Here is an 11415-nt window from a genome sequence, read left to right on the forward strand (position 1 = left end):
ATAAAACGGAATGTAAGCTATATCTTTACACGAATTAAATTACTCGACAACGTGAAATGTTGCTTAATCGATATTATAATAATAGAATCAGAATGAATATTGCAATTTTAAATTATATTATTTTAAAGTATTTTGGATCAATTGTGATTATAAGCTATCGGTTAATAAAATATATTAATATACCCGATACCTGTACTTATTGCATACAATTTAAAATATTAAAATCACAGTTGTATCTATGATAGTAGATATTCTTACAAGAATAATCGAATAAAAGTTTTCAATTTAATAGACAAACAATAAATTGGTAAAATATATGTATTAACTATACGTCTTATTATATTATATTATGTTATAAATGATAATTTATAATACTAAATTATTGACAGCTAAATTCTGTGCAAGTTTACCATTATATAATGTACTACACGATACGTAGTAAAACGTACGTTTATATAACCTAGGTATTTGATCAATTTTTCGATTTTTCAAATTTATATATTATGTATTATTTATAAAGCGCATATAGAGTACTCAGTACTGTATACAATTTTCTGATTTGTACCAATTATTTAACAATTAATACTAAACATTCCAATAATTTATATGTATAAAAAAAATGTATTTTTATTATATTTGAATACAATATAATTTTATTTTATATACTATTTTATGTACACTTATTTCGAATTCGAAGCATGTTAAATACATTTTTAACTTTGAATATTAAATATACAAGTAGTAAAAAAATGCCTATTTTAATTCATAATATATTATGTAATCTATAATAATTACCTAATGTATAATTCATTAATAATAATATTTATTTAAAAACAATAGACGAATTTATTTGTAGTTTTTTTTGTATGGTTTAGGAAATGATTAAAAAAAATTGCAAGTTTAAATTAAACTTTAAGAATAACACGTTTAACAGATCAGTCTAATTATTGGCATTGGCAACAATTGAGCCCGAGAAGTCGTTCGTCTTGCTGTAACCGGATACGACAGGAATATTATCGGTAGTGCTATTTCCGGATACATCCACCTCCTCTTCGGTCGATAGGTTGTCCAAATCGTGACTCTGTGCGTTAGACTCGGCCACATCTACGAAAGTCGCACTCAATTCGCCCGACAATTTGTTGACCTGATTGTGTGTCACGTCATACATGTAAATTTCCTTTCTGTTTTCCTTACCATTTGGCCTGAAAAAAGTGACGATTGATTTAATTATTAAAAATTATAGTTGAACAACGGTTAATGTCGGATGTTTAATAAAATAGATACATTGTATGTTACCATCTAATTCGTCTATGTCTAAACGAGTAAAACAAAAACACAAATATTATGTACACCCCCGGACTATAATTTTTATTATCGGAGTACAATGTACGTCTTACCTACATCTTGCTTAGTACATACATACATATATATATTTGTATACATCTTTATCTTTTGATAATAAACACAACATATTCTGTGTTTTTCAACAAAGATAATGAGATAATAATTAGTAGTAACAATTATTTTAGTACCCATATTAAATGCAGTCTTGTTTAAGAATACTTTTCAAATGTATTTGAATATAAATAAAAATACTTTTTTTTTAATTCAATAAATTTTATATAAAAATATTTATTTTTATTAATAATTTATATATTATTAACATTATTTACAAATAGACGTGTATTTAAGCTTATTTATAAATCTTTGAGTTAATAAATACATAGGTACAAGATATTAGATAATTACTTAACGTATAAACTATAATTATCTAATATCTTTGGGGACCACCCCAAAATTTTTGTTCAGTTACGTCCTTATGACAAATACTGTATGTCTGAAAAATTTTGGGGGTCCAATATTTGTTAAACATTGATAATTGGAATTTGAACTAAAATACTAGAATGAAAAAAAATATTTAGTATTCTAGAATAAAAAAACAAATAAAAAGTATTTTTAAGTATTTCAAAAATACATTGGTCGTAAAGTATTTAAAATACAAAAAAGTATTTAAATACAAGTATTCGTATACTTAACAAGACTAATTAAATGTTATGATAAAAATGTATTTATCTATTTAATTAATTGATAATATTTCAATGTTTTTATAATTTTAAATAAAACATGTTATATTTAAAAAATGATTAGCTAAACATTAATAATATACTCACTTAGTGACCAAAAGGACAACTGACTGTTCATCAGAAGGTGTACTTTTTTCTTTCTCTAGCCAGGTCTTGAAATTTTCTCTACTTGGGTCTTTAACAAGATTTTTGACAATATCACCAACAACAAAATGAACTCCTTTAACTTTAACCGCGGTATTTCTAGATGATCGGGACTGGTCATCAGACAAATCGTAGCCCACTGGTGATAATATAACTACACTTCCAATGGATTTGTTTTTTAACAACGGCGAGTCTGGTATTGGAAAATGAGTACCGTTAATGTTCAACGGTAAAAAACGATTATATCCGGTGTCGTTTAAGACGACCGGGTCAAGAGTTTGAGACTTGGGTCTATCAATGTATGTATTTTCGATTTTCCTTCCTTCTTCAGTCGAAGGGTCATACTTGACGACTTTCATTTGGACATTGGATTTATTTGGAGGTAAGACTACCGACGGTACCGGAGCGCTACCTTGGCCGTATAAATTTTCTAAAGCTTCAGGTGGTAAGTTTTCAATTGGTATATCACCCACTTTATCGTAGTCTAATATTTGAATGTCGGCGTTACCAAGGATTCCTGAAGAAAGGAGTTGTTCCCTCAATTCATCAGGAACTTCGTCGGGAAGCGATGCAATATTTTTTAAATCTTGTTTTTTGGTTTCATTTTTAGCTGCTTCGGTAGTAGTTGATTTGGGAGTCGCCACTGTAACAACTGGTGTACTGCGTTCTTTGTACTGCGTTGTTACAAATGATGCTGGTTTTTCAGTTGTTTTTAAAATTGATTTACTTGTCGTGTCTATGGTACTTTTGATCGTACTTGGACTTAACTGTTCTTGGTACTCTTGCTGTTGAACTTTAAACGAACTTTGTTGTTGGTTTGATACTTGCCATGGGGTATTATCCGGTCGATAATAATTTTGTTCTGTTTGTGTTGATGGTTGATACCTATTATATGTTTCGATAAATTGGCCAGATTGTGCCGGCTGTTGTTGTTGTTTTGGTTCGAGTTCATAACTTTGTGACGGAGTGATTTGAAGTAGTGGAATTTCTGACGGTTTTAATTCAGGAATAAATTGCTGTTGTTTTGCTGTTTGGTATTGTGAAATTTGAGAAGGTTTAATTTCTTGTGAAAATTGCTGTTGCTTAATTATTGGCTGTTGTTGGAACGACGTTGGATTATTGTTGACTAGTGGTCGCGTCTCGGCGGGCCTAAACTGTTGCTGTTGCAACTGTTGTTGTTGAAATTGCTGTTGTTGAAATTGTTGGTGTTGCTGCTGTTGTAGTTGCGGGGAAAAAGCTAAATCAACTGAGTGTTTTGTACCAGTTGGATGAGTGTTAAAATTGGATGGTTGAGGCGGTAATGGATTAGTAGGTCGTTTATCGACCGGTATAAATGATGGATTAGGATTTAAGGGTATATTATGTGGTGTTGGGGGCTTGTTTGGTCTGTAATTAACTGTACCTTGATTTTGTCTGTTTTCAAATGGTCTGTTTTGAATTGGCCGATTATTTTCGAAAGGTCTGTCAAATATTGGCCGATTATCAAAATGACTGTCTTGGATAGGACGACTTTCAAATGGCTTGCTATCAAAAGGTCGGCTTTCAAACGGTTTGCTCAGAGGTGGACGACTTTCAAAAGGTTTATTTATAAATGGTCGTTCATTATTTGTTTTTATTTGTACAGGTCTTTCTTGAAAATTTCCTGGATTTCTAAGTGGTGGATTCGATTGGAAATCTGTTGGTAGTCTTGGTTGATTAATGAATTGTTGATGATTTTGTTGATTAATTAATGGTGAACGATTTTGTTGATTATTAAATTGTTGATGGTTTGGTTGATTTTGTGGATTATTAAATTGTTGATGGTTTGGTTGGTTTTGTGGGTTATTTAACTGTTGATGATGTTGTTGTGGATTATTTGGTTGTTGATGATATTGTAGGTTATTTGGTTGTTGATGATTTGGCGGATTAATAAATTGTTGATGATTTTGTTGATTAGTAAATTGTTGAAAATTTGGCTGATTATTAGATTGTTGGAAATTTTGTTGAGTTCGGAAATTATCTTTATACTCTATTGGTCTTTGTTCAACAATCCCTTCAAAATTATTTTGCTGAGGTTTAAATTGTTGATTTATGATTGGTATTTGAGCTTGGAAGTTTGGCCGAGGATTATCCTCGCGAAAGTAGTTTTGAACCGATTGACTAGGTTTTCTCAATTGTTGTTGAGTATGGTCAATGTTTGGCTTTGGAGTATTAAATCCGTTAAATTGAGGTTGATTAGTGATATGTGGCGTTTCAAAATTATTGTTACTTCGTGTATAGTCTGGCGTGGGCTGAACAAAGCTTCTTTTAAACTCTTGTTCGGTTGATTTTTTAACCTTATTTTGAATTTCACTTGCTTCACTAATAGAGTCTCTCTTTTGTGCTTCATTTATTGACGGGCTCCAGTCTGATTCAGTCTTTCCAAACGTTACTTTAAGACCCGTTCCGTGGTAAATTTCAGAATCTGGTTTTATAATTGTTCTATACGTAGTACTGGGAGCCGGAGGTCCCGTAACGTAATTATAAAGAGGAGACGATTCCGTAGAGATTACTGTTTCACTTTCACTGACGGCCTCGGTACTAGGCGTTATGGCAGGCACAGGTGCTTCGTATATAATATCTTCTTTATCACCATACGAATTCGGATTTTTTTTATATTTTACATAAAAAACTTGAACTGGTTCTTTCTGTGGTTTTGCTGTAGGAACGGGCGGTAGTGTTGGTGGCGCTGGAAGTGACTCGTTAGATTCTTTTATAATAATTTCAATAATTGGTTCCGGTTCTTTGTAATAATCTGGTTGATATGGTACACCATACACTGCGTTAGGTGGACCGTAATTTGACGATATACCAAATTCAGAACCACTTGCGTGACTATCGAAGTCGATTTTTGCTGTGGCCGAATGATTTGCATTTAAGTAGAGTGGATCTTGTTGTGAGTAATGCACCATGGGTTCCATTTTAACGGCATATGGTGGAACAGAACCTTGTTTGTTTTTCCATAAGTTGGAATTTTGATCCCACGATGTGGGCTTTTGGTGTTTAGGCCTATCTGCTATAAGTCTTGTTTGGTCGACATTTCTCAAACACAACGCACTGACCGTGAACGTGATCAGCAAGCAGACCTAAAAATGTATTATATAATTACGTTATTATTAGGTAAAACAATAAGCAAGAGAAACGATTGAGATTGACGCGATAATTATATAACAGATATTTTAACGGTCGTTCCATCGTTTAAACGACCGATTAAGATTATCTGGTGCAGTAACTACAATAATAAGGGAAGACAGCGAACAATGCCGGTGATCTATAGTGTGAATGATGAAAAAAATTCCTTAAAAAAAAGTGAGCAAAAAGACAATGAGAGAAAACCGTGCGAATTCTTTACAACTCAAATTAACAATGGTCAAATTGTTGAAGTCCTGGAAAATATCTCTGACATCACTTGGAATAGTATTTCCCGTATTGTCATGATGGTGTAATTTTGATGATGTTACATTTACCCAAACTGGACATAATGCATTAAATACAAATATAAACAATAGAGTAAAAGTATAAGTAAAGTATTTATTTTTTTAGACGTTAAATTATTTAAATAAATCTAACTGTAAGTATTAAACCGCGAATGAATTTATGTTTAACAATAATGGGTCAAGCGAATAATTGCAATTGAAAATTTATAAGTACACACTTCTATTTAAATTAATATTTTGTCACATTCCGTAAGCTTACGAAAAACAAATTGTTTTCGATACTTTTATTATGCAATGAATGTAGTTTATAAACTAAATTAAAAAAAAATTAAACTTTATTGGTTACCCACACAATACAATACTTAATTTAATTGAATATTAATTTCATAAATTTCTTCAACGTGTATATTTTGTTTGAGTAAAAAAACTGTTATGACATTATTCAAAACGAAAAAATAAGTAAAATCACATGTTTCTAACGTTTAAAATTAGTTATGATTTAGTAATTAAATGTATATTAAATTTACCGTGACATAAGGCAATATTTATAATTACTACCTAACTATCCCTACTTCCTCTTATTTTAATTGATCTTATTTAATATACACAATACAATTTGTAGTTAGTACTTAAGTTCTATATGAGAATTATTATAATACACAATTAAATATTCAGTATTTATTACTTATAATAATAATATTACTAATTAGAAAGAAGTTTCTTTTTATTAAAAAATGTTATCTTATGAAACCATCAACTTCAAAAGTAATCTATAATGTATTAAATATAATATAATATTTTTAGGAATTTTTAGACTATAGATTGTGTACATTGTACATTGTGCATATTATTCTTATTTACAAATAATTAATTTTGTTATATAGTTTATTTATTTTATTTTTAAATAGGTATATTTTTTTAACTATGCTAATTTACATAATTTATTAGTTATAATATATTATATTATATTATTTAATTTAAAAAAAAATTAAACATCATTAAAAAAGCAACTCTATATTATTATAATAAATTAGGTGTTGTCATAACAGGTTATTAAAGTTATTTAATAGTTGTACTTACTTGTAGGAGTTGTTTTGGCCCTGCCATTGTATATATCCAATGATTTGTCAAATTGATTTTAGATATTCCTTAACTGCATAATTTTCAAAACATAATATTATTTAAAAAAAAAATGTATTAATAGGTTTAAAGCAAAGAGAGCATCGCACGTAACGCAACCGTTTGTCGCAATTGTTGGAAAGTGTATACATAAAACAAAAACACTGTTGTATGTATATTTAATAATACCGGTAATACAATTTGTTCACGGAAGGAGTTTTGACCTGTGCAACCGACTGTCGAAAACTGGCCACTTTCTTCTTGGGCGCGATGTTCACACCCGCTACCATGAGAGATGTCCATGGTCCCCTACCTAAACGACCTACACCATTATTTTGATTTTTTACACGTATTGGATACTTTCGTTCGGAATGTTCGCGGCTAATCCTCGATATTGTTTTCCTTCTTCTTCTTTTTCCCCTTCAACAACTATTATCCGTGTCGCGGCGGTGGCGGCGGTGGTAGTAGTTATGTTTGGTGGAGGATCTCTATACAGACAGATAATCACACATGAATGTGAATCTTTTTATTTTTTTGAAAGGCGAAGGGTCCGATTACCTCTTATTATTACACCTGTTTGTTTCACGAACATCATCATGTCGTCGTCGTCGTTGTAAACGATGCATTAATGGTCTTTCACTTTTTGTTTGGAACGACAATGCCATTCGAATCTTTCAATCATTTATCTTCTGTCTAAAAGAAATCTTAACGATTGGTATTCAGTTGATTTATTATATTAATTGTTTGGCCGGCGATCGTTCGGGGAGAACACAATAATAAGTCTAAGGAATTCACTGATGTCAGCCGCGCGCAGCTGCTTTCAGACACTATAAAAAAAGTTATTAAAACTCAAGATCATATCGTTGTATCTGTTAAATGGGCTTTGAGTTAATTATGAACATAGATCAAAAAAATATTAAGGTACACTTTCTTCATAGTATAACCATCAGAACAACAAATATATAATATGTGTATTTTATTTGTTATAGTCGTTATAGATATTATTAAGTGCTAACCAATTGGTTTAATGTTCATTATAGTTATATGCACCTATGGTCCTATACGTTTAATGAATTCTTTTATATTATAGGTAGATATCTGCAATAAACGATTGATTAAATAAAGCCTATTGAAATATTGAATGTATTTCTGTGTCATTGCAACGTGTTATTGAACAACCGCGTTGAAAATAATAATAAATTAATACAATATATACTATGTATACCAATTTAATACAATAACTTTCAAATCATAATCGTACAAAAAATATTTATATAATATTGATGTACGAAGTTTTACGTAACAATTATTACGTTTTATTACAAGAATAAACAGAAAAAAAGCTTGTTTAAATCATTAATGGTAAAAGTTAATACTATACACGCCCAGATGTAAACATATTACATTATATTATATTTTCAAAACATTTTGAATATTAAACATTAATCATTATTCGTTATTAGTCATATTTTCAAAATTTATGATTAAAAAAAAAACCACTAATTATAAATGTACTGACTAAAGCATATTATATTATAGCCAAATTTATAATTGATATCGCAATCTTTCTGACGAAAACCGCGAGAATGTATGCTTACAAATATATAGATACTTACATGTCGCGACAGTGATGATGGTGAATACTAAAATGTTGAAAGCGAGTAAACACAAATACATAATAAAGCAATATTGTAAATGTTAAAATGTCCGTCTGCTAGTATACCTATTACACTCTGTAATCCGTGTATAATATTAATGTAATGTATGTCTGCATTAAAACACGCAATGTCTTGTAGGCACCTATATAATACATATACGTTTCAAATGTATTATACACACGGGACACAGACAGAAAAGTATAAAAGTGATCAGCCACATACATACTATGTCAAAAACGTACTTATTGAACATCGAAGGATAATATACCTATATAGGGTACCTATATGTATTATTATTGTTGTTATTATGAAACAATCTATTAGTGTCAAATTATTATTATTATCGCCGAACGAGCACCCAAATTACATCATTATATTATTATATTATAATAATTTTTATATTATTATTATGGCATCAGACTTTTATTATCTAGTTATTGCGTATGGCCTATTCAATTATTTTGTCTATTAGTAACTATATTATTATTATAATAGGTATATTGGTATGACATACGTATACTTCGCTTGGTATAACAATCCGTGTTATGCAGTTGTGTAACACATGGGGTGGTGTCAGATTTTGGAGATATAAACACCCCTTTTGTCGATCGTATCGGGTTTTAAATTCTATAGATTATAGGTACGAGGCTTACGAGGTAGCGTTGGAAGAGCGCTGCTCGAAATACCATTATGACTATCCACCTCAAAATAGTTTAAATTGAGATTAATATTTATAGACATTATTCAAAATTCAAATATATATGTAAATATAAATACCAATTACTCACTACTCAGCTATATTTTATGTAAGAAAAAAATAGACAATTCAATTAATTCGAGTAGGTTATTTTTCATTGTTTTCGCGTATTTTCACAGTTTTTAGATGGCATAATACTGTTGGAAATACCTTTAATGTGATTAAAATTTATATTGTTGAATTTTTGTCCTTATTCCATAAACTATTTGTTAGATTTTATTATCAATTATGATCTGCTTCTTCTGAAAATAAAACTAAAAATGTAGTACTTACTTTTATAATGTGGCAAATTATACATTTTTGTCAACATTTTATAGAATACAAATTTAGGTATAACTACCGTCGATATTCATGTCTCTATTGAAATTAAGTATTTATAAGGTAGTAGGTACAATGTATAAGAAATAAGTATATTGAATACATATTTTTTATAAATTTACTGAGCTGGAACGGAAACTGTACCTACCTCCTACTTACTCATGACCAGTACATCACTAAAATCATCATGAGCCTTAATTATTACCATTAATTGTTACTATTCTTTACCATAATTCAACCTGACACACCTAAATGAACTTATAATTATTAATTAAAATATGTGTATTGTATTTTTTATATTTTAATTAATGCTAATTTACGGAGCAATTTTGAAAGGTTTCACAGTTCCTTGACTCATTATTTTTTATATAACGTATTATTGGTAATAAAATATTAGGATTTTTTTAAAATACAATTTTATAAAAATGATATTGAAAGATAATCGAACATATTTTAGAATTTTGAATTATATTTGTATTTTAGGAATGTAGTTTTTTTTTATTTTTTCCGGTATAGTTTAAAATTCATACATGAATCATATGAATAAAGTAACATAAAAAACACATAAATGTTCAATATATTATCGCGTTCAACAAAATTTTGATAATTTATTACGAACAACGATCTCTATGATATTTTGTATACGATTGTTTATCATTCTGTTCTGGAACCGGCGCTTTTTAAAAATATAAAAACCGATTTTTTTGATCAAACCTAATAAAAAAAAATCCTGTTTTCAATTTTATGTTTTAAAGATTTAATTCTAAATTAATAATTCAATACAGTGGCCGCATTTTGTGCCGAGTACTGAGTAATGGGACGATACACTTATTGTAGTTGCAGATTCTATCCAGTATCCACTGATTCCCTGACGCCATGGGCGCTAAGATTTCTTCATCGTACTTACTTGATTTTAGTTTGTAATTAGGTATACATTATTTCTTTTAAAAACAAAATATTTTAGTAATATACAAATAATAATAATAATTGTTTAACTTTACACGGATAAAATATATAATTAAAATTCATTGCATCCTTTTATTAAAACGAATTCCATTTTGTCATTGCAGCAACAGGCTAGAATATACTATACAAAGTAATGATATATTATATTATTATAAGTTAGTTAATTATATTATAACTTTATAAGTATAGGTACTTTATTTAGTATTTTAGTGTACATAGTAGCGTAATATAAAATGAATTAATGCCTGTATATAATCAACATAATATATGATGCTCTGTTGTTGTACAGTACAAAATTACGTATATAATAATATGAAAAATACAAATAGAAATAAATGAGGTTAATGTTTAGAACGTTTAGTTTTAAGTTAAAAGTTACCAAAATAATGGAATAATAATTTTTTTATTATCACAGTAATGATTGTGAGACTTTCAATTTTTTTTTAAAAAACTAACTATTTTGTTGAAAATGCAGCATATTATTATTCCTTATTACACATTTTATAGTGGCTTAAGAAAATTATGAGTCTCTGTCTATTAAATTATTAAATCAAAAAATATTAATTGTTTTTATTTAATTTTAAATCTTTGTCTACATCTTGGCTAAACGATTTTTTTTTAAATTTTAACTTTCGACACGATTTTAGCTTGACATACTCGACTATTATTTGCCAAACAAATTGAAAAATATGAATTATTACAATGGACAATTTATTAAGCTATAGTGATATTGTTATTTAAATTATTACCTATACTTACTATTATTGATTATTCCGAATTACTTAAACGCTTAAATTTATGATAAAATCAACTAACTATAGAAATAAATCAACATTTTATCTCCCATTTATTCAAACAAAATATATGATATACCTACATTCATATAAATGTTCCTAAGTTAACTGGAAATTCAA

At 28.8% G+C, this 11415-nt stretch overlaps 1 protein-coding gene across 1 annotated transcript; it reads right to left on the bottom strand.

Annotated features, from left to right (window-relative positions):
* Positions 1-300: 300 nt before the first annotated feature.
* Positions 301-7060, bottom strand: LOC132919814 (alpha-protein kinase 1-like). The gene is made up of 3 exons (XM_060981687.1): positions 6764-7060; positions 2172-5332; positions 301-1202 (listed from the first exon to the last, which is right to left on the bottom strand). The coding sequence occupies exons 1-3, from the start codon at positions 6788-6790 to the stop codon at positions 941-943; spliced, it is 3450 nt and encodes a 1149-aa protein (XP_060837670.1). The 5' UTR covers positions 6791-7060; the 3' UTR covers positions 301-940.
* Positions 7061-11415: the final 4355 nt, after the last annotated feature.

The sequence above is a fragment of the Rhopalosiphum padi genome, chromosome 2 (assembly GCF_020882245.1).
Source record: "Rhopalosiphum padi isolate XX-2018 chromosome 2, ASM2088224v1, whole genome shotgun sequence".
In the NCBI taxonomy this organism is placed as follows: Eukaryota; Metazoa; Arthropoda; class Insecta; order Hemiptera; family Aphididae; genus Rhopalosiphum; species Rhopalosiphum padi.

Excerpts from the sequence above, each read along its gene's own strand:
- LOC132919814 (XM_060981687.1), bottom strand. The coding sequence starts at position 6,790 with ATGGCAGGGCCAAAACAACTCCTACAA. Across the intron at positions 5,333-6,763 it reads GGCCAAAACAACTCCTACAA|GTCTGCTTGCTGATCACGTT; the intron begins GTAAGTACAACT and ends ATACATTTTTAG. Across the intron at positions 1,203-2,171 it reads GTTGTCCTTTTGGTCACTAA|GCCAAATGGTAAGGAAAACA; the intron begins GTGAGTATATTA and ends CACTTTTTTCAG.